We start from the raw sequence: 24,544 nt of genomic DNA on the forward strand, positions 1-24,544 counted from the left end.
TGGCGTGACAACGAGCCATGGTTGTGTATATTTCATCTCACACGGGCAGAGGGGTCGCCGACCGACAACCGACAATGATTGTATATACACAGTTTAGCAAAGAGAGGACACTGCACGCGGGCCCCTCCGCTCCGCAAGACCGCTCCCCACTCGCTGCAGTGTAAACGTCCTGCACTGACAGCTCGGCAGCCGGCAGGCTTGCTTGCAGTACTGAAGATCATGCCCACGAGTAGTTAACTATTTGGCGTATGTTTGGGGAAGGTTTTAATAAGACGCCATTCGAGTGCCCAGTTGCAGCCTCCGCATTGCGTAGTTCGAGCAGAGGGAAAGGGACGTTGTTACCAAACTCAGGACAATGACACGAGAAACAAGAAAAACGACAGCCTTCGAGATGAAGCGAACTAACAAAACGGCTCGGTGACCTCAAACGACCGCACTCTCTACCAAAACGACACAGAAACACAAACACTACTGACTCACGGCAAAACATATGGCACTCGTATTACAGCACACACTTATGCTAGGCAGCCGTGAAAACGAGACATGTGTCTAGAGACTGCCTCCTAAAAGCACGAGAAAAGATCGTGTTACGTCGTATCCCTTACAGGAAAAATACTGAAGCTGTTAACGTCTAGCAAAGTGGTGCACGCTTGCATCAACTTACGTAAATAACGAGATAAGGCACAAACGGTCGCTGCTAAGGCCTCGGCAACTAAAACCGTAACCACGCTTCACCGAGTCCAGAATCTACAAATGTACCATCTGGCGCCCAGCAGATGTACAAAAAGCACCTCGTAAAAGCGGCGCACCAGCCGGCGGCCTCTCGCAAGCCGCAATCCCTGACACTGACCTCTGCTCGATGTAGCCAGCCAAATAAGGCACGCGAGTTACACTGACACCGGCAAACTGCAGCGGTTCAACGACTCATACCTCACCATCGCCCTGCTACACGCTCTGCTCCGCTGGAAGCTCTTCTATAGCCGCCGGCTCAGACGATCGGCACCTTTCTGGGCTCATCGCCCGGGCCCGGTACGTCGGGAGTCGCCTGCTCCGACTCGCCCTCCTTGCCGGGGCCGAACGACTTGAACTTGGTGCGCAGCAGGTCCAGCTCGGCGCCGATGCCCGACTTCATCTGGTTGAACTCGGAGACGACCAGCGAGAGACGACCCAGTAGGAAGTTGAGGTTCTCCTCCACCTCGCCGACCCGTTTGGCCACGTCGCCGACAGTGCCGTCCACCTGGGCAAGCGCAGAGAGGGGCTACATCGGTTAACGGGTCAACGGTCTCAGCCAATTTTATTGCTTATTGAATAATCTTAATATTCATTGTGATATAAAATCTCAACGAAACAGCTAAAAAATATGAATATCTAAGTTCACCGATTTCAAGACTCAGCAACAGCTCGAGCATTCAAGCAGATATGATTAAATAATTCCGCTATAATTTCGCTGCCGTTTAGCTATGCTGCTATAATATACATTATATCTTACCTTCTCGGTCTTCTCGAGTGTGCCGTTGACATACTGCGTCGTCTTGTCGTCAATCTTGTCCAGCACCTGAGCAGACGTGGAGAGGGTCTGATACATAACTCCAATCTGACGCCACACCTGAGCGATCTCTGACTCAATCGATTTGGTCATGTTGTTCAGCGCCACCGACTGGCTGGCCAGAATCTCCTCGGAGATGGTGCCGAACTTGGAGGAGAAGGTGCCGTTGATCTTGATGCCCTGCGCCCGGACGGCAGCCTCGACCTCCAGCAGGATCTGCTGGACGCCGTACTCGAGTCGCCGCTTGGTGTCCAGCACGCTGTCAGCCGTGTCCACCATCACTTCCTCCAGGTTGGACAGACCTGCCGCAGAGCAGGGGAAACGGTCATCAAAGGTCATCCAAGGCGGTCACAGAGCAAGGAGCAGAGGAAGGAGTACACTCAACTGCGGATAGACAACTAAACATAAAGAAACGTTTGCAGGGAGTTCGTTATAAAAGTTGAAGTTTCTCTTGCGGAGTCACAAAATCATACTTATTCAATAACTTAACTGAAATCCTAGAACGGTTGACATAGGCGGCGGAACGGGGAGGGCACCGGGGCACCGTGCCCCCCTTTGATTTTGGCATTTTAACATTAGCCCTATGGGCGTTGCATGGAAAGAATGGGACCAAAAGTCGGCAGTGCCCCCCCCCCCTTAATTGAGGTGTTCCGCCGCCACTGACGGTTGACCGGCCCACACGCCCACTGAGCCGATACGTACCCTGGATTTCTCCCTTGAGCTCGTCGTATCCCTGGCTGACTCTGTCGTACAGGCCCTCAGCCATCACCATCGACTCTTGCACCATGTTGGTCAGCTGCGCCTGGCCCTCCTTCAGCGTCTCCACCTGGGTGTTGACCATGCGGTCACGCTCCTCGCCAATCTCCTTCAGCTGAAACAAGACATGGAGACCATACAGTCGGTCAAAATTTAAAACGTTTTTTTTTACACCATCCTGTGTATTAGTTGTAACAACGTTTAATATGTATGACAATTTAGTTTACTATAGTTTTTTTTTTCTTTTTTCACTTTTATTGACAAATCGTACAAATATGACACAAGTACATCTATAATAATCGAAGGCTCTCCAGCCCAACAAGGACAATCTCATGTCATGGTTTCTGACGCCGGTTTTCCGTCTATGCTAAACAAGCGCCCCAGATTGAGGCGTTTAAACTCGCAAACGCCTGATATGCACCGACACAATAGGGCTTTCAAAACCCCCACAACGTGCGAGTAATATTTGGCAAGCGTACACGCTGGCATATACATACAGTGTTGGCAATATACACAAAAACGGAAGCCACATTTCAGCTGCATTTTGACTGGGCGGCGGCCGAGCTATAAAAATACCTATAGCTCGCCGCCACCACCACGCGACGCGGTGTGGCCCGCCTGGCCAAGCCGGGGCGTTGTCCCATCATGGACTAAAGAAAACGCCCCGGCCCCGGGGAGATCTGGGGGATACCTCCCCAGCCGGGGAGAGCTGTGGGTTACCTCCCCGGCGCTCCAGGCGGGCCATCAGCCACCGCCCGCGCCGCCCGGCGAAGGGGTATCGCGGGCGGCGCCCCCTATCCACCGGCCGGGCATGCGAGCCGTCGACTTGTAGGGCCGGCGCCCCGCACGCCCGGCCGGCCGACCGGCCCCAGTCAAAGAGGCCGGTCCCGGGTTGGCCCGGATGGGTCATGGGAGCGGTGGCTGATTTTTTGCAGTTTTTTCCATACATTTCTTATACAATCACCGTGAACCACACACACACACTATCATATATTTGCGGTATGCTCTGTGGGCCGAGGCGAGCCAAGGAGCCAGTTGGTTTCGCCCCTTCTCTGACCTATTCTTGTCGACCACTTAGCATTAAAAGAGTTCATTTTATTGTTCACCTTTGCCCAATACATCTCACTTGTCTGATCTATCGTAAGTATGGTTATAAGTGTGTCTACCGAAAGTCTCCTCCCAGAGTAAATCATGTACACGCCTACACTAACAATATGGTTTATAATCGCATTTTCTGTGCCGCCTAGAATTACCTCCTTCACCCTGGTTATCCTTTCTGGTGTGTTTATCTGAATTCTGGTCAACCACGCTTCAACATTGTCCCAGAAAGCCTTAATCCTCGAACAATACCAGAATTTATGTTCTATATTTTCACGCTCCGTACAATAACTGCATGAATCGGTTCCCATTAATCCAATTTTGTTCAGAAAGCTGTTTGTTCCTACTGTTCTTGTAATGATTTTATACCTAACTGCTCTATACTGCTGTGGAGTGCCCCTGAGACTTCTGTATATTTGCTGCCAATCGATTTGACCCAGCCTTCTCTCCCAGGACATTTCCCATATGTTTCTGACATCTCTCACTCTTTCCTGTCTGAAGACATTTTTTAAATGTGATGTACCCGTGTTTCTAGAAATAATCAAGCTTATTAATGGATCTATACTTGGTCCAAATAACTTCACCTTTTCTCCCGATTCCTTCCATTCTCTAGGTAAGCTACTTATTAGTGTTGCATAATCCAGAAAAGTGGTTGTAATGTTGTAGGTCCGTTTTAATTCCTCAAAACCTAGTAAAGATCCATCTGTTTTTAATAAGTCATTCAACGATCTGATGCCTTTGACATACCATTCTTCAATCCATGAAGTTTTGAACTTAGTAGTATCAGAAAAAAAGATAGCTGTGGAGTTTAGCTCCACGACACCTAGCTTCTGTGAGCATATTTCCCTGAAATTTGCTAATGCTATCATCACGTCTCTCCAGAATAGATTCTTAGTACGAGATGCCTTTCTTTTCAAAGCTGTTTGACCCATTTGCCAGAAATATATATTTTTACCCGTACTTTTCTGTGCAACTGCGTTCCATATTCCTTGCTTTACAATGCACCTCCTAATCCAAGATAGCTTCAAGGCTCTCATATAACTTGTTAAATCAACCATGTCCACTCCTCCATTGAGATGGTTTTTCATCAAAGACTCCCGTTTGATTTTTTCTCCTTTTCCATGCCACAGAAAGCTGAAAAGAGTCTTGTTAAGATCTTTGATATTTTTTTTTTGATGGGTCAGGGAGCGTTGTGAGCAGGTGACTAATCTTGGAGATCAGCATCGATTTTATTATTACCACTTTTCCTTCCAGTGATACGTTTCTGAACTTCCATTTCGTTATTTCTCTTTTGATTTCCTTTACCTTCTCTGTGTACAGTTCTGTTACTTTTTGCAGTTCATTATCGAAAGTGACCCCTAGGACTTTAATCGTTTCACTCCACTTTACAGCTAAATTTCTCTGAAGAAAACGATTTTCTCTGCATGCCTTCCCTATCCACATAGCTTGAGTCTTATCGAGGTTTGGACTTAGTCCCGAATACTTCGCGAACCATCCTATCTCTTGGAAGAGTTCCATCATGCTTGTTTTCTCTGGTTCGAGTAAACAAATCGTATCGTCTGCATACATGAGCACTTTGTGCTCCTCATTGTCTATTTTAATTCCTTTGATAGCTGCATTTCCTCGTATCTTTTTCGCTAAAACGTCCATCACAAGAATAAACAAGTAACAACTTAGCGCATCCCCCTGTCTACAAGACCTTGTTAGCATTATTTTACTCGACAAATGACCATTATACAAAATTCTGGAAAAAGCTCCAGCATACAGTGTGTTGAACCAATGTGTAATACTATGCGGAAAGTTTTTCTGCTCCAGGACTTTTTTAATGAAAGTCCAACTGACTGAATCAAAAGCTGCTTCTATATCCAGACTTACTAAGACCCCGTTCTTTTGTTCTTGATTCAAGAGTTGGATAACGTCGTAAATCATCCTGATAATATAGATTGTCCCCAATAAATCTCCCTTTTAAATAGGCAGACTGGCAATCCTCGAATGATTATGTCTCTTAGCACGAGTTTTAATCGATTTGCAATAGCACCTGAAATGATTTTGTAGCTAGTATTTAGGAGTGTTATTGGTCTATATGACTTGATCAAATCTCTGGGTCTATTTGGCTTAGGTAACAACACGATTATTCCTTCTTTTAAAGTTAGAGGAACTGTACCCTTTGTGGCACTCTCAACTACCATAGCATGAAAAAAGTGTTTTAAGTCTGCCCAGAAGAATTTATAAAACTCTACGGAAAAACCGTCACTACCTGGAGACGTTCCATTTTTCATTCTCTGTAGCGTTGATCCTAATTCTTGCATGTTCAACGGCTTATCTAGATTGAGCTTGTCATGGTCATTTACTTTTTTAATATCCATGTTTGATAGATATTCATCGTAATTAACTCCCTCTAAAAACTCATCCTCACTTTTGAACGTTTTTTGATAAAATCTACGGAATAGATCAAGAAATTCTATTTGATTCCTTGTGCAGCCTGCTGACGATCTGATGCATGGTATCCTCTTACTTTCGTACCTCCTTTTTTCTAATGTAAGAAAATACTTTGTTGGTTTTTCCGCATTTTCCCTCCATACAGCTCTCGCCCTAACCAAACTCCCTTCCAACTTGATCCTCCTTACGTCTTCCAATTCCTTTTTCTTGTTTTGTATCTGATTGTACAATGAGTGAGTACCTAAAGCGTCAAGCTCTTTCTCTAAAAGAAGTATATCTCTTTCCAATTGGTTTTCTCGCCTTCGTTCCTCCCTTCTCTTCCTAATGCCGAAAGAGACTGTTTCTCTTCTTAACGTCAGCATCAGAGTTTCAAAAAACAAAGATGAATCAATTGTCATTTCTATCTTTGTTGAGGTCTCCAAAATGTAGTCATGTGCGTATACGGGAAGAGCGTATTCTACTACCGTACTCTTTATTGTATCTTTTATCATTTTGACGTAATTTTTGTCTCTTAACAATGATGCATTGAATTTAAAGAGTCCTCTTCCCCTCGGCTGCTTTGAGAAGTCCACCGTCAATGTAATAATGGAGTGATCCGATCTATAACCTGGTTGAATGTCCGCCTCATCAACATAACTTTCCAGAGCAGCACTAGTAAGAAACATATCCAGTCTCGCCTGCTTTACTATTGGGTTTCCAACCCGCCAAGTATATCTTCGGTTTTCAGGATTTTTTTCTCTGTATATGTCTATCAATTCATTTTGTACCATCATTGCTTTTACTGCTTCTCTAGCTCGAGTGTTGTTTTCTCTTCTATAGTTAAAGTTATCTAACTGTTGATTTAGAGTTACATTAAAGTCACCCCCGATAACGACTGGTGTATCTGCGTCCTCTATGGTTGCATTAATGCTCTCGCTCAAAAGTTCGAAGAAATTGGGCTCGTCTGTATTCGGGCCGTAAATTGCTACCAGACATAATTCGAATTCTTTCTGGATTTTTGCCTTTGTAATGATGAAGTTTCCTCCTTCATCAATCATTGTCTCTCCGAATTCTACGTCTAAGTTTTTCGTAAGTATTGCGACTCCTCTTGCATTGTGCGTGTATGGTGCTACTATGACTGATGATCCCCAAGCGTTCCTAAAATAAGGCACCCCTATCTTTTTGCAGTGGATATCCTGTAGGAAGCAAATATGAAAGTCCTGGTTTCTTAGATATTGGAAAACATCCTTTCTTTTCTTGAAATCACCTAACCCTCTGCAATTAAAAGATGCGAATCTAATTGCACTCATGGTGAAGTTTTTGCGTTCCTTTCTTATTTCCAGACCTTTGCACAACTTGCCTTGACCCACAGAGACTCCGCTTAAGCGCGATGGTACATTGAAACATGGTAGCAAACAAACATGGTACAAACCTTGTAGCCTGTCGTTTAAGACAAATACAATATACATGCGAAAGTGTATGCCATGGCAAAGGTTGTATGAAGAGCAACTGACATGTGTTCCTCGTTCCCTCGTTCCCATTAGCCCACAACTCTATACAGGTAATCCCTATCCTATCCATATATAGCCTAACCGCCTTGATTGACTTGGAATGGCACCTCATTTCAGGTAGGAGCGTATATCAGATGCTCCTCTCCTCAAACCCGATTCCCCTCGCACCAAACCTTCCCGTTGTTCTTTATCTCTATCAGTCTGATAAACCTGTTTTGCTAGAAGGGCCCGTTGGTAGGCGCCCTCTTGACCCTCACTTCTTCCTTCTCTCGAAAGATGTCGTTCTACTTCTGCCTGCGCCTTCCCATCGTCCCTCTGTCCCGGAGGAACGCTTGTAGTCCGCCTCACCACTCTATCGCGCACACCACCGGTCCCCCTCCCCTTCCCTGCCCCAGCCACCCCACCTCTGGCCCTCGCTTGACCCGAGCTCCCATCCCCACACGGAGGTGAGTTCAGGTGCACTGGGAGGGCGCGCGCGCTGCCCCGGCCGGACGGCTCACCGTTGACCACCGGCTGCTCTCTCCTGTCGATGTCGGCGTCTCGTTGGTTAACCTCCCCCTGGCCGCCGGGACGCCGTGCCAGAGGCGACTCCAGGCCAGGGGTTCCGTGCGACCCCGAGCCGTTCCTCCTATGCCCGACCAAAGACGCCGCCCCAGCGGTCCCGTCAGACGGGTCAGGCATGTCGACATCCCGCTGGTCCGCCCGGGGGCCCGCCGCGGCGTTCGTCTGCTCCGGCAGAGGCGGCTCCCGGGCCTCGCTACCCAGCTCGCACGTAGGCAGAGTCGTGGTCCGCTCGGCTCCCACGCTCTCTCCCAGCACGGAGGGACCGGACACCGCGGGCAGCTCACCCGCTCGCCCAGGGTCACGTGACCCAGGCCGGTCGGTCTCAGGGGCGACCCCAGGACCCGCCGCTGGGGGAGGCACCGGCTCTGTAGAGACATTTCTCACCAGCTGTGCCAGGAAGTGTTCTGCTTCCTCTCTGTTTTTGGCCCGCATGAGTCGCTCATTTTTTGATCTTGCAAACAGCACTTCTCCTCCTCTGGTTATAACCGTTGAGATTTTTCCTTCCCTTCGCGCTTGGAGGAGTAATTGAAACGCCTCCTGCCTCATCGGGGTCAGGTTTTCATTAATGAAAACTTTGTGACCTCTCAGCTTGTACTTGTTGCGAAATATCTCATCTCTGATTGATCCCCTTTCGTCACTGGCAAAAGTGATCAGCACTCGGTTTCGTGGCAGGACTTTTGCGGAAATGATATGAGCTGGGTGTACTTCGAGCTCCAGCATTCTATTTATCATCGCTGACATTGCCGCTATCATTCCGCGTTCATTTTGTGGGATATGCAAGTCCCTCCCTGAGAAAATGAGCTGTGTTCTTCTTCTCAGTTTCTCACTATCCTCTTTTTCCTGTTCTAGCTTGGCCACTCTGTACGCGAGATTTTGCCAATCGTTGTGCAGTTCAGCTAGCGCCTTTTCCAGCGAGTTCACCTTTTGTGTCGTTACCGTAATCGTTTCCAATGCAAAGCTCAAAGATTGTTCTATTGCCTTTATCCTTTCATCAAGAGCTCTTTTGATCTCCGTTACAGCCTCACCGGTTTTCTCCTCTATGAAGGCTTTGAGCTCTTCTATCGTTCCTTCCTCTTTCTCCGGAGTTCCCGATTCGTGTCTTCTTTTCCTCTGTTTTGTCATCACGGCCAGTCACCGTAGGCACTTTAACATGTAACCAAAACCACAGCACTTTGGTTACTCTCTTTCACTCTGCCTCGCGCTCACTGCTCTCACTTGACGGCACGCGCGGAGCGCACGCGCGCACGTCCGCTCGCCTCGGCTGACCTGCCGCAACTCTCTAGTTTACTATAGTTAGTGAATCCGGACATGGCTTATGAGTTGACTCATGAGCCGGGCAAGCGAGACAATATTTTCTCGACCCGGTCCGATTCAGCACTCAGCAGATTGTGCAGGAGAGGTAGACTGTTCCGCACGACACGCGTGCTTTCCGGCACAGCATACCTATCCCCGTCGCCAGCCACCGCAACTCTGAGGCAGGAGTTGGGCAGGAAAATCACGGGACACTCAAAGAGGATCTGTGGCTCTTCTGAAAGATGATATGAAAACTGAAGGCTCTAGGTCTCTAAAGCTCTGAGAATCTGGAGCTCTGAGGCTCTGAAGCTCACCTCTGTCTTCAGCTGGCTCAGCTCGGATGAGGTTGAATTGACGACCGTGGCGATCTCCTGCTGCAACTGCGACTGCAGATCTCCGTTCTGACTGCTGCTCGTCTGGTAGTGGCTGCTGAACAGCTCCACCTAGAGAAGAAATCATAAATTAGTGATCAGTATCACATGAGCGTTTTTTTTTTTACCAACTCCTCGCAACTATTTAAGACATTTAAAATTGTAAGTGAGAGAGAGAGAGAGAGAGAGAGAGAGAGAGAGAGAGAGAGAGAGAGAGAGAGAGAGAGACAGAGAGAGACAGAGAGAGAGAGAGAGAGAGAGAGAGAGAGAGAGAGAGAGACAGAGAGAGACAGAGAGAGACAGAGAGAGACAGAGAGAGAGACAGAGAGAGACAGAGAGAGAGAGAGAGAGACAGCGAGAGAGAGAGAGAGAGAGAGAGAGAGAGACAGAGAGAGACAGAGACAGAGAGAGACAGAGACAGAGAGAGACAGAGACAGAGACAGAGAGACAGAGACAGACACAGAGACAGAGACAGACACAGAGACAGAGACAGACACAGAGACAGAGACAGACACAGAGACAGAGACAGACACAGAGACAGAGACAGAGACAGACACAGAGACAGAGACAGACATAGAGGCAGAGATAGAGACAGAGACAGACTGACTGACCTGTCGTGCGTCCATCTGCTCCTCCATACGCTGCAGGTCCTGACGAATAGCGCTGACGTCGTCAGCCACCAGGCGGCTGTCGTTTCCGAGTTTGTGCGAGTTGTCGATCAGCACCCCGACGCCGACCGAGAACTGGGTCAGGATCATCTCGGCGTCCTGCGAGTGACCGGGGTCAGGTCGGGTCAAACGGGGCGGTCGGGCTGAATGAGGGTCGGTAGGGGACGGGTTGGAGTCAACGGAGTTGGACCTGGCGAGTTATTTTGATACTTGTATCGTGAGGGTCGTTTCACTGGTCATGTCATAAAATTTGAAATTTGATTTTATTATTCAAATATCCCGCTTGAAAATGAGCGCTGCTCGTCATTTCTTCAATCCCTTGAATTGCACAATTTAAGCGATAATTTTTATCAATCCTTCGAATTAATCGTCCTTAATCAAGTTTTAAACATACCGCCGTTAGCTCATTAGAACTCGACATGCTGGCGACCCATTCCTGATTTCATCCCCATTACCTTGGTGTGTTTGGCCAGCTTGGCCTCGGTGTCGAGCAGGGAGGTAGACGTCTTCTGCAGGTTCGAGCTGAAGCCGGACGCACTGCCCAGGCTGTTGCTGAGGTCGTTGATCATGACGTCCTGCCTCTCCAGGTGCGACATCACCGTCTCCCGCGACGTGATGGCCTCGTTGAACAGAGCCGTCATCCTGTTTTGGAGAGACGTAAAAAAATAAGCTAGGATGAACGTCTAAAAATCACGCTAAAACTAACGTAAGAACGTGACCCAAACCAAGTAATTAGATATGTTGGATGTGAATTCGTGAATAAATCTCACTAAAAAAAAATAATGACAAAAACTGAATATTTATAGCCAGCTAGTACTGCTCGAATGCCCTCTCGATATAACGTAGCAATTAAAAGATACCCAAAGTTCCCATAGCTTCATGAATTCGGAAGCTGTCTAACAGATCTCCGAGCCGTTTTATCAGTCTAACCTGTGGTTGAGGTTGCCGTCCAGGGTGGTGAGCTTGGTCATCACCTCATCCGAGGTGTCAGAGCCCCTGCCGGCCCTCGCCTGCAGCGCTCCAGTGCCCTGCTCCCTCACCAGGTCCAACAGCTGGTCCATCTTACGGTCGTTCTGAAAATGGAAAAATGGAAATGAAAATAAGACGCTGCAAATTGTGAGGCATCGTCAACACGAGGCTTGTTGTCAAACAGTGGAACAGAGTTCAGTCTTCCAACGTGTTCAGCTAAGCAAAGCAGCATTCAACAAACACAAACAACCTGACACAAAGGACAAACTCGGATGTCATCCTTGCAAAGTTGAGTGTCACGGTTGAGCCGTTCGATGACGGAGTATGTTGACGCCGTTTTGACGTCTTGTTTGCATACCATGTCAACGAACAATGTGACCACACCATGACAGCCACATCTTTCGTCTCATGTGACCCACCGAAGTGGGGCTGCAGTGATGCATATCTGTTTATTATGCTCGAACTATATGAGCCCATATCATAATAAAAACCAGAAACGGCTCATACTATTGGTATATGCAGCAAGATCAAAGTCCAGCAGAATTCATGCAGGCTTAGAAGAATTATCCCGAGTAATTACCTGACTTTAGTTCCCGTATTTGGATAAGTGCCTGAGCCGTCGCAGAAAGAAAATCGTCCGTTTCCACTTGTAATACCGTTTTACGTGTCATGGAAGCTAATTCTCAGCGAACACATTCATAAATTTGTTTTGTAAAGGAGCCCCGGGCAATAAACTTATATAACAAATTTGTCAGTCTGAGATCATGTGGCATAACTAACATCGAATAAACACACCACGGTGCACGGTTGAGTCATTGAGCCGCAGAAAGCACAAATAAAAATAAACTCCTAAGCAACGACCTTGAGGTCATGTGTTCTCTATGACCACCAGATCATCTGCATTCTGCATGTCAGCTAGCGCCCGCCTTCCCTTACTCTCTTCAGCTACACAAACAGACTCATCCTGTGTGAATCATCACCTCATGTCCGCAGATAACGGCGCCTCTCATCTCTCAGATCTGACATCAGTGGCCGTCCCTGTCCCGACAACTCCTGCTCATGACTCTCAACCGTCACCGCACTCTGACGTCATCAGGGGTCACCGAGGTCACCTCTGTGTCCTGCGGCACGTGCCACAGGGCGAGCGGCACATCAACAAAGAGACGCTGCATCCAGTGAGTGATGTGCAGTTCCCGTGAAGACGGGCGGACGAACAGGATTTGGAAACTTGATAGCGAGGGCGCTGGTCGTTGCGGTTAGGTGTCTTCTCGTGTTACCAATTAGCATCATGTGGTGGCTAACGGACAGGCACTGGGCATCAGTCCCTTTTGGTGATTGCAGAACAGAGAATTGGGGCTTGAACGGATGAATGTTGTTCTGTCGAATGGTAGTAAGTTGAATGTGCCTGTCTGTTTGCCTGTATTTCCATCCATGGCTTCAATGCCGTTTCACATATCCGCCCCCCAATGCCCTGTCACACCTAAATATCAATTCGCTGAGTTATCTTATAAATAAAAGCTGACAATCCAGTTTTCAAATACGCACTACACGAATAAAGGAAAAGAAGTAACCGTACGACTCGTACGTATATAAGTTATAACTCGCCGACATGATCCCTATCGGGACTAGTGAATGTCCAGGCATAAACAGCGCATTTGTAAAAATGTCTATGTTTTTAGCTCACCTTGACCAGGGCCTGTTCCATTTTGATGAGCCTGGCCTCCATTTTGGCCATGTAGACGGCGATGCTCTCCACGTTTCGGCTCTGACCGGCGGTCTGGGTGACGATGGCACGCAGTGTTTTGGTGGTGACGTCATTCACCTGTCGTGATCTGCAGACAAACGGCGGGATATAGGATTTTAGTGATCCTGTGCTGTAGGCTGAGAGATGAAACTTTGGCTTCAGAGTAATGAATGTGGCTGGCCTTCCGATAGGCTTCGCGACTGGCACACTGGCCTTGCTTACCTGGCTTCGTGGCGATGGAGTTTGTTGGCGACCATCCGCATCTTTGTGTCCAATCCGACGATGGCAGTCTCCATGTCCTGCAGACTGCAACAGCAACAGGTCACACCGTGTCAGTTGAAGTAGGTCAGTGCTCTGTCACTGCTGTCAATGATGACGGTAGTCCAGACCGCAGCAACACCAAACAGCTCGGTGCCAATCGCCAGACAGTGCCACGGCTTTCGATAAAGTTGATTTGTTGTAATCAAAATAACTTCTTGACATTGCATGTGTGAAATAAGTCTCGGAACACTCCGAAAATCTCGACCACGTCCTTATCATAATCATCCCCCGGACAGACAGACAAGCATACAGACAGACAGACAGACAGACAGACAGACAGACAGATGAACACGCATGCAGACTGCAGAGAACAGTTCAGTAAACCCTCACACCTGCACTTTCTGTCCCGTTTTGACTGACGGAGTTTCTCTTTCTGCAGACTGGTACAGCAGCACGTTTGACCGGTCTGACACGGGAAGCAGTGTGTCGAAACAAAGACCCGGGGTCAACGGTCAGTGTAACGCCCAGCAACGGGCGCAGCCGGTCTCTCGGTTTGAGATAGAGATGGTGAATGATCTTGGTGGCCAGCAACTTGGAAGGGGCAGAGATTCGCTAAGTTGGAAAATGCAATGTATCTTCAGCCTGCTGTGTACCCCTGCCGGTTTGACGTTCTTTTTTAGCTATCGAAGGATAAATTGATGGCTTAGAGACCGATTTTAAAGGCAATTTTGAGGCACTTAATCGCCATTGTTTGTTAAACATGGAGTCCCTCGTCCAGCGCTCTGTATAGCGCGTGCCTTTGGCACTCACATCGGTCCCATTGACCACCTAGCTACAGATTCAAAGGTAGGTATGGTATTGTCAAATATTTTGGAATTGTGTTGATAGGTAACAGTCGCAATAGTCGTCTTGCACAATAGTCGCAATACGCACATGCAAAGTGAGGTAAAGACGTAAAGTGCGCCTAGACCTAACAAAAGGACTTCGCTTTAGTTGTGGAGCTCGACGCTCGCTAATCATGACAGACAGCCGTCATGATTTGCATAAACTTACATGATTTGCATAGACGGCTTGACGAACGGCTTGTTTATGTTCGGTGCAAATCCCTTCACATGAAGTGCGAGGATCAAGATATGAGCTTCCAAACAAAGATTACGACGAGACTAAACTTTCACAAAAATGCACACAAAAAAAAATGTGCATATGTGTCTCCGTCCAGTAACGGACAAATTTCCCGACTAAAGCGACGCAATGTTTCGTTTGCAGCCGTATAACGGGGAGTATAACAGTGGCGGATCCAGGGGGGGGGGGCAAAATGGGCATTTGCCCCCCCAAACGGCATGATTTTAACATTACGCCTATTAGTCAGGGGAAGGAGGCCCAATTTCGGGCCGAATAACGCAAAATTGGGTAGAGCTTAGCAAAGGGTGGTTTCTGGGACAAAAATGACCGCTGAACCCGAATCTGACCGGTGCACACCTCTAACTAATGTTGCACCACTTCCAGAGCACGTGCAACTGCGTGGTTCATCTTTTTTGGTTAATGGTACCTTTTTAATGAATTGCAGTGTAACGCTGTTGATATTTGAGATATTGTTTTGAGATTTTGTCCCTGTGCTAAAAACACATGGCGTAATTGGAAGCTGAAGTTTTGCAATGTTTGGACAGCCGATGACGTCACCGTGACGTCATTTACCTATAAATGAGTTGAAAAAGTCGTCTTGTCCTTAAAGCATTTAACTTTATTCCAGTCGTATGCAAATCAGAGAAGGGAAAATAATCAAACATGATCTATGAACATTTCTGAGTCGAATCATGCTAAAATCGTTTTCGCAGAGGTACATGTGAGTCACGTTGAGAACGTGACAGTCCAAGTCACCACCTGACAGATTTGGTCAAACTGGATGAAGTAGTACAGCAGATTGATAAATCACGTGAAACAGGATATCTTTATCTCATTTTTACCGTGTTCTGGCGCTGCGACGGCATTTAAATAAAAATGCTGTTGGCGTTGAATTGACTAAATATCGTTCCTTTGGTCTTATTTATAGTTCAAACTGTATATTTTTTTATTTATTTCAAGTAAATAACCATTCCTATGAATAACGGAAAGTCAGCGTGGGTTCAGCCTAGTCGTTACGCGCGTTTGGCAAGCGATAAAAAATGATCCAGAATTGTGCTTGTCATGAAGACTGGGAAAGAAAATAAACAGCTGTGGTTTATCAAAAGGGCAAAAATAACCTTTGTACGAAAGTGAAATATCTTGGATATTTGAGGAAAACAATCTAAGATCGAAGCGAGACCACACGATAGACGATGCAGGAACAAAACAGTACCTACAAAAATGATCTGACAACCGAATGCCTCCTCGTAAACCTGTTTTGCGTGAAGTGCATTTTCTTGGGACTACATTGCAAGTGAAAATTCATTTAACCCGCGCCCCGCTGGGGGGGGGGGGCAGAATCTGCCCCCCCCCCTCCCGTTTTTCGCCAATAACTTCTAAACGCGTTACGCCAGCGACGTCAAACTTTCAGTACCTTATCATACATCAATTTGACACGTTCCCTGAAAATGTGAGCGAAATCCTTTGGAATTTTTTTGAGAAATTGACGTTTTTGTGACGTCATGTTCGCCATTTTCGCCTCAAAAACGGCAAAATTTCAAACGCCGCTAACATCTTCATTTTTAAAGGAATCAAGACGCAACAAAAAAGGTTATACGTGATTCTACTTTGTCTATCAAATGGCTATCTCGGTTTTTTGAAAATTTTGGATTTTGGCCCAAATTTTTTCAAAAAACTGACTTTTTGGGGAAAATAATGATAAAATCGAAAATTTTTAATGTATCGAAAAAACCGGAATATATGTCAGAGCAGTAGTCCATGTGCACCTACATACCAATTTTTAGAAGCATCGGTTCAAAAATGTGGGAGTTATTCAAAATTTTATGACGTCACGACACACACAAATTTTGAAAAATGATTTTTTTGGAAGTTCTAGACCTCGTACGGAAACAAAAATAGCACCTTTCGATTCGCCGTGAAAAACTGCATCGGATAGACACCTTTTTAGGCCTAAACAACCAACTTCAAAATTTGACCTCACTTGACCTGACCTTGACCTGACCTCGACCTGAAATTCATCCAGAGGTGGTCCATATCACTTATTGAGTGTGCCTATTGAATTCTATGAGTAAAATGACCCATAAAACATGTGTCGCACATGCCCTTTTCTATATTTTGTTTTTGGTGACCTGACCTGACCTGACCTTGACCTTGACCTTTGAATGACATCGCATGCAACGAATATTGTCTTGGTAGTCTAAGAACACGTTTTGGGCAATCAGTCTCAGTCCATTCTTCGGCAACTACGGTGCAAGGCCGATACTGTAGAAACTTGCATTTTGTACCCTTGACCTGACCTTGACCTGACCTCTGACCTACTTAAGCAAAAAAATTTGGGCTCTTTAGGTCCGCCTTGTTGAGAGCTTTCGATTGCCGTTTTCCCCGTCTTTCTACGACCATCGGTTCGGAAGTTAGACAGGGGGGGCAGAATCTGCCCCCCCCCCCCCCCCAGCAGGGCGCGTATGGCTGAATAGCCCAGCGGGGCGCGGGTTAAGGAGCATGGATTCGTGATTACCCTATAAAGTTGAAGCTTGGCGACACCTTCAGCATGCATGCGGCTCGACACTATCAGATGCTCTTGGTGCACACATGGAACCGTTTTAGACAAAGCTGCAGATTGATGATGACGGGCACGACGAGCTGAATATGGAGCTCTCCCGACTCGCCCGTCTGAGTCCAAAAGAGATTGAATAGTACCAGCATGCGGCTGCTGGAGAAGGGAGAGCCGGAGCTGGCAGTACGGGCCAAGGAGCTGGCAGGCCGGGAGTACGGACGCCTGACGCGACTCCCTCCGGACGATCCCGCCCGGAAGCTCATTGATAAGACACCGCCACCTAGACTGCAGTACAGAGCCCACCTCCATTGGATGCGGAAGAAACAGGAAGCCCAGGAGGTGGGAAAGCCGGCGCCGTCGCCGCCAGATGAGGACGTTGCTGGCCTCCAGCATCGACCCTGTTTCCGACGAGTGGGGAAGTGGGTGTGTGAGGAAGCTGGACTGGGTGGAGTGCCCGTAGCCCCACTAACACTGCACCAGGGAGAACCGCCGTGGAAGCAGTACAACACCAACGTCCACTTCGGCTTGAAGCTTCCGAAACCTACCAAGAGGACTGACCCACCAGAATTACGGAAGGCTGCAACCCTGGAGGCCCTGGCCGTTTACCCAAATCCAGACCTCACAATCTGGTCTGATGGCTCTGCCCTAGACGGTACCTAGAAAGGCGGCGGAGGAGCCCTCCTCGAACTGCACCGTGAGGGGCGCAAGATCGAATGTACCGCACCGGCAGAAGTCGTATGCAGCAGCATGCAGGCGGAGCTGGCGGCGATGGCGGAGGCGTTAAAATGTTTCCTGGGACAGCCGGAGCCATCCCCCGCTGCCATTCGGTCTGTCCTGCTCTACTCGGACTCCCTGTCTGGCCTCCAACTGCTCAGCCGAGGCCCGGCAGCGCAGGAATCGGCCCTGACACGGCATCTGGGCTCTCCTGCACTCTGCCGCGGCCGGGGGCAGAGCTATCAGCCTCCAGTGGATCCCGGGCCACGCGGGGGTCGAGGGTAATGAAGAAGCGGACCGCCTAGCAAACATCGCGGCGACATCAGGCGACCAGCGTCGGATCCCAGTTGACCTGGCCTGTGCGCGCATCGCCATCAGACACTGAACCGGCCTGCTCACCCTCGATCACTCCAAGCACCACCCACATCTGGAGAACACCCCTGGCCACGACGACCTCGGCCGATGGGGACAGACCACTGTCTCGCAGATCCGCAGCGGCTGCTCACCCCTGGTCCGGGCCACACTCTTCAGGATTGGCCTGGCCACCAGCCCTCTCTGCGGACAGTGCGGCGAAGAGGACACGGTCGCGCACCTGCTATGCGAGTGCCCGGCCGCGCAAGAACGCGAACCCGGCTCTGGGGGCCGCTCCCCACCCTCTAGGATGTGCTCTCGGGGCCGGCTAAATACGTCACGGAGTTCCTCGATCGAGTGGGGTGGACCACGCCACCTGTGGACCAGCCCCGGTCTGCCGCGCCCTAGGTCACGACCGGCAGTGCGCGGAAGAAGAAGGGAGAGCCGGCTGACGCATCGGAACAGGCGCATCTATCCGAGTCCTGCGTCGAGAACAACCAGTCGCTCTGCTCCGTCGACCTGGCCGGCGACTTCCACTCGGGGGCAGATTGATGTTCCACCACTCCCTACCCATCGCCCATCGCGCTCCCATGGCTCAGCACTGGCTGCTGGCAGTGGCAGCACTGGCAGCACTGGCACTGGCAGGCAGTTCTGAGCAGTGCTGAGGGCAGGCAACACTGGCAGCAGCCAGTGCTGAGGCATGAGAGCCCGATGGGTAGGGAGTGGTGGAAATCCATCTGCCCCCGAGTGTACCGTCTGGTTGGCGTCGTACAACTTAACGGCGGTGCCAATCACTCGGGATACTACCTATGTGCGTACATATGCCGTGTACTGTACACTGTATAGAATGGGACGGAACATTTTGTACCATTACGACGAGACGCGTCCGCTGGATGGACGAGGCAGACGTCTTGGGCGAAGGCCACCGGCCAGGGTGCACAGAGTCACCGTGCCGGCGGCCGGCAGCCGAACGCCTCCCGATAATAGCCGTGCTAAAATATGTGTGTTCGCCTGTGCGTGTGTGTGTATAGTTACAGAAGAGATGAATCAAATTCTCTCCGGTTAGTTGTTGCGTGTTCTTCAATGCTCGGGTATGGGACGTCTAAGAACATGAATAACCACAAGACATTGATGAGAACTTGGGACATAACACATGTGAAACCCTCTGTGACGAAATTTACGCCCACCTTATTAGGTACGTATGCCAACGTAATAAACTAAAACTACGCCTGTTAGCACACATCTAATTCTAAAATCTCGCAAGCATACTGCATGCCTTACGAATGCTTTGCGGCGCCAATACATTTATGAACGACTTCTATACCTACCTTTGAATTTTGTCATGTGACGTCCTGAAAACGTCATCAGCATTTTTTTTTTTTAATTTAGTCCGAACCTTTTGATAGGAAGGATTCACAAGGACAGAGCCACCGCTAATTTTTCAGCTATAGCTTTTGATCAAACCACATAAGAGCAATGAAAGCATTTTCTATGCGATTATCTTGATAATCCAAAGCGATTGGTAAAGTACATGACCGATTCCAGTCAGGTCATAACCTTCACTAGCGTGATAATCGACCTGAGCTCATGAACTGCGGTAAAATATAATATTGACCAATCGAAGCCAATTTGCATACTATTCGATGCGTCTCGGTGAGAGAATCACAACGATGGTAAAATGGACGAAATGCAAGCATTGTATCAAAAGTTATTGCACAAAAACTATTTGGGGTAAAAACGCACACTCCGCGGATTTCGCCCCCTGTAGGCCAAAATGGTACCTCCATTCAGACGATTTTTACTTTTTGCAACGGCGAGATATTTTCTGAGCATGCTCAATGCATTTTAAACCCGTCAATGAGCGTATCCTGTAAATAAAGTTAAATGTTTTGTTGTCACACCTCATTTTCGCGTCAGTTTACGAATAAATGACGTCACAGTGACGTCATAGATTGTCTGCGATATGTGTTAACTAGGATTTTCATTTATGCAATGAATTTTGACTACAACATTAAAGTTTTGGAATACAACACAACTACACTATTAATTTTATTTTAAAATATATAAAAAGGGTACCATTCTTCAAAAAAGAAGATTCACGCAGTTGCACGTGCTCTGGAAGTGGTGCAACATTAGTTAGAGGTGCGCACCGGTCAGATTCGGGTTCAGCGGTCATTTTTGTCCCAGAAACCACCCTTTGCTAAGCTCTACCCAATTTTGCGTTATTCGGCCCGAAATTGGGCCTCCTTCCCCTGACTATATGGACGATGCATGGAAAGAGTCGATAAATGTTTATGGTTTGCCCCCCCCAAACCTCTGAGCTGGATCCGCCTCTGGAGTATAATGAGGTGAGTTTATTTTCGCATTGTTTTGCTGCTCATGAAAAGCGAAACAGCTTTTCTTTCAAGCGGATTAAAATAAGACATCAAGACAGGAACAGACTCTCTAAGAACTTTTTTTGAGAACATTTTCCTCCCGAAAACTAAAAGCCGAAGTGTGATTCCCCGTACGAATGACACCCCTATGTCTCCCTCTTGCTGCAAGGAAGAGGCCCCTGTACCCGCCCTCTTCCCGAGTTGCTGTTTATGCAGCCATATCCGGACGGGAGCGGAGATAAATATTTACCGTACTGCCACTGACCCTTTCAGGGAGGGTGAGAGAAAGACAGAGAGGTGTCTCCCCTCGCCCTGGCCCCCTGGCGCCCCTTCCCCGACTAATGGCCAGCTGACGTCTGTCAGAACTGATGGACCGGGTACGTGACGTCACAAAGACGGACTCCCCGAAAAACGTTCAAGAAAGATATGGTCTTTATGGAACGGTAATTGCTTCCGACAGCCCCATACAACTTCGAAGAGATGACCCATCAAGCTTGATACTACTGATGCTTAAAAACAGACTGTTTTCATGTGACTGAGGGCGGTCAGATGATGTCCGTTTGAATAACCTGTTGGCGCACCGCACAAGGAACTCTTGTAGCCGGCTGTTTTCACAGCTCATGTGCCAACAACAGCTGTTACGGCTTGCGAGCCAGGATCTGATGCCTTGTTCAACCTCAATTACCGAACTTCGATACCTAAATACCACTGACGCATCGAATGTCAACGTGATTCTCGTACCGCCGCGAACGCCGTAAAGGTAGGCAGGCCCGCAATGCACGGCCTGCGGAGGTAGGCAGACCCGCCGAACACAAAGGAGGCCAACGCGGTCAGGCGTGCTATTCCTACTGCCGTGGTAGGATAAATAGTGCATGAGGTATGTTTTATGATAATATCCGTTTACATGAATGACACTGAGATCGTGGATTGTTATTTGCATGTTCTTATTACTCTTACCGTCCCGGACTTTATTGGTAAACAGATCAGTCTCGTTCTAAACATTTGGATCGACGCATTGCTTATGGTAAAACCTCATGTAGTTATGACCCAATGTCTACTTCTGAATGTAGGCATGGCATTATCAAAACATGAAGAAATTAAAAACGTGGGCTCAAGCTCATGTAAACTCATAACTCTGAAACAAAAATGAATTATGAAGCACCCGCGTATATCTTAGTAAATAGATTGATATCTCGGTACTGACTTTCAGCCCGTCATCGGGTGCAACTGAAATATGTAAATGCGTTGGCCAATATTCAAAACAATTTTCTTATAAAAGAACCCGATGCATCTTTTAAATCGGAAAAGTTATAAAGATTTGTCGAAAAAAATAAAAGACAATTAACAACTCTATACATCAAAATATTATCAAATAAAAAGAACACAAGCTTCCTGCCCTCCCCTCCCCATCTCCGACCCTGGTCGGCCGACTGTCGGTGCCAGACAGACAGATGGAAGCGGTCTCATTTTCAACGACAAACGGACGCACGCATCCGGCAGGCTGATAAGGAAGGACCACATAGTGGACAGTTCCGTCCTGCCGTCCTAGCCACTTCGTGTACTTGTCTGTCCATGTGATTGTATGTTAGTTTGTGTCGGTTTGTGTCCATTCGATTGTCTGTTAGTGCCCCGGTTTATCGGTTTACTGGAGAGGGTGCACTGTCTGATCACACACCGGTTTGTTGTAGGTGCATGCTGGTTTGTTTTGAGTGTCGAGATGTAACGGGCGGTGTCAGTGATCGGTACTTACGAGGTCACAGCCGCTCCGCAGTGCAGCAGCGCGGCCAGCACCAGCAGTGAGCGCAGCATCTTGATTCAGTGGTGCCGAGACGTTGACCTGTGGGCAAAGGAAGTCAAGGTTATGTGGGATATACATAATAAAACTCATTACATAAAATGACGTGCATAAAACATTCGGGATGAAAATCACAAAGGACTGAAAATAACCGGCAGCTTATGGTTCAAGTTATGTCTGTCAAAAGTCAAACCATTCAGAAAACATGTGAACCAGAGGTCCATGGAGCAGAAGCCAAAATGAAGAAAATGACCGACACCTGCTCATAAGAATCGTGAGTGAGTAAGATGTAGCTATAAAATCATTTTCCTTGCTTTCTTATGTTTTTTACACTTTCCATGTCTATCGAAAGCAATGCTGAGTTTGCCGTTTAAAAATTTCGTGTTGCCATTAATTGTCTTTACTAAGAAATTAAGTTGGAGTGTTTTGAACGTCGACGGGCTAATTTAGCTAGAGACAGTGCTAATCTATTCAGTGTATTGCGCCATGCAGCCCTTCGCTTCATTAGGTATATGGAGGAGTATCGGCAAAATGCTGCATTTTTTTTGTTCTTTTATTTGTTCTTATCATTATAAACTAGCAAAGAAGTTAGCAATATTTTGCGACTATCATTTAGCTGAGAAACCAAAGTTAAATATCAAGAAAATAATGGCGTTTAAGCTTAATATTTACAAAGAAATATGAAGTGAAATGACTAGTAAATTTCTGAACTCGAATATACATTCTTGGACGATACCGCGAAAACGAAATATTTCTATCGAGAGTTTTCAAAGGATTTCATGCACGAGGCCTTGGCCGAGTGCATGAAATTCTTTGAAAACTCGAGATAGAAATATTTCGTCGCGGTTGGTCGCGGTAGAGTCCTAGATATTATTTCCTGTATGTTTCTTAATATCGCTCGTTATCTGCTTAAAAAAGGCCGAAATATGCATAAATAAAATACAATAACATTAACTACACGTTAGGTACTGAAATACTGGCAGTTCTAATTACTGAACAGTGCAGCAAAGCTTACAAATTTTCTTTAAAACAGAAGCCCTCGATGAAATCAAGCTATCCAAGAAAACCATCCAAGAAAACGTCTCGCGCAAAGTTTCTTGGATGGCTGGATTGCATTGCAAGACTGCATCAAACATACAGGAAATGCGGAAACTGCTGAAGAGTTTCTTCCTACAAATATTTTTATCTTAGACGGAAAAATGATGCTAGACTAACCTTGAAGTTGTGTCGTGCCGTCGGAGATCGTAGTAGATCTCAGCAATGCACCGCCTGTGCGTCCTGCTCGCGAGCGCTCAGCCGCGGAGTGACTCGACCGACCTCTTGTACCCCCACTACACCCGTGCAGCGGCATACACCCTCCGGCATAGAAATCCTGCACCACAGCGCGGCACAACCCGCCTCACACCGACTCCGACCCGGCGCCAGAGGCCGTACCGAGGCAAAAACAGCCGTCGTCCCCGCGCGTCGACGACATCAAAGGAGCCGCGGACGAGGCCGTCGGCGCCGACGGAAGGGGAGCGGCCGCTCTCCGTCTTTGTGAGGAAGGGTGGGGCGTGTTCCGCGGCGGTGACGAGGGAGGAGACCGCATCGCGGCACGTGCTGCTCATTGCGCGAGCTCCTCAGGCATGCTCCGAAATTTTCTGCTTTGTTTCTAGGAGATGCGTACGACGATTAAAACGGATGGCGGGAAGGAAGGAATCTAAATTAGTGTGCCTGATCGACGGCCAACAGGAAATGAAGATGTTTTTCACACTCCTGAATTAGCTAATAAAACAAATAACATGAATAAGAAGCGAACGTTTTGCAGCATGACTAAAAATAGATAAAACGTAAACAAATTGCAAAAGCTTCCAGGGACGTAGCCAAAGGGGGGGGGGCACGGGGGCCATGACCCCCCTCCCGAGGGCAAAAAATAAAATAAAATGAAATAAAATTGAAAAATAAAATAACTTAACACGCGCAGTGGAAGGGGGGGGGCGGATTTCGCCCACCCCTCCTGTTTTTCGCCAATAACTCGCGCCGCAAGCATAATATCAATGTGAAATTTCGGCTACCTGTCCAGAATTGAATTGCGGATCTTCTCGTGCAAGAAGTAAGAAAATCGGTTCACAACTTTTCTAGTAATAGCGGTGTAAAGTCAAACATCCTGCCGCCGCGGCGGCGCCGCGGCGCGGCGGCCGGCGCTAGCCGTTACGCGCCGCCTGAATTGTAGACTGTGCCGGGGCGGGACGGTTCCGTCTTTACATCGCGCTCCTTACCGCTGATTATATTAGATTTGCGTCAAATTCGGTGAGAAGACTGAGAAATGTACAGGCAATCATATGATCAAAGAATTTTGAAAATCGGCCGGTAACAACTTGAGTTATGAGTGTGTAAACACAAAATTGTGATTGCCGCGTTTCCCGCGTCGGCCGATGCCGCTTCAGCCGGCGAC

General features: G+C 47.8%; 1 protein-coding gene across 1 annotated transcript; it reads right to left on the reverse strand.

Annotated features, from left to right (window-relative positions):
- On the reverse strand, nucleotides 1–23,693 carry LOC122389895. The gene is made up of 11 exons (XM_043382366.1): nucleotides 23,326–23,693; nucleotides 22,066–22,152; nucleotides 13,161–13,244; nucleotides 12,879–13,026; nucleotides 11,156–11,298; nucleotides 10,681–10,867; nucleotides 10,169–10,324; nucleotides 9,501–9,629; nucleotides 2,249–2,417; nucleotides 1,490–1,848; nucleotides 1–1,237 (listed from the first exon to the last, which is right to left on the reverse strand). Exons 2-11 carry the CDS (start codon nucleotides 22,122–22,124, stop codon nucleotides 989–991), a joined length of 1,683 nt encoding a protein of 560 aa, XP_043238301.1. The 5' UTR covers nucleotides 22,125–22,152; nucleotides 23,326–23,693; the 3' UTR covers nucleotides 1–988.
- Nucleotides 23,694–24,544: the final 851 nt, after the last annotated feature.

Source organism: Amphibalanus amphitrite, unplaced genomic scaffold (assembly GCF_019059575.1).
Source record: "Amphibalanus amphitrite isolate SeventyFive unplaced genomic scaffold, NRLGWU_Aamphi_draft 000375F_arrow, whole genome shotgun sequence".
NCBI classification, from domain to species: domain Eukaryota; kingdom Metazoa; phylum Arthropoda; class Thecostraca; order Balanomorpha; family Balanidae; genus Amphibalanus; species Amphibalanus amphitrite.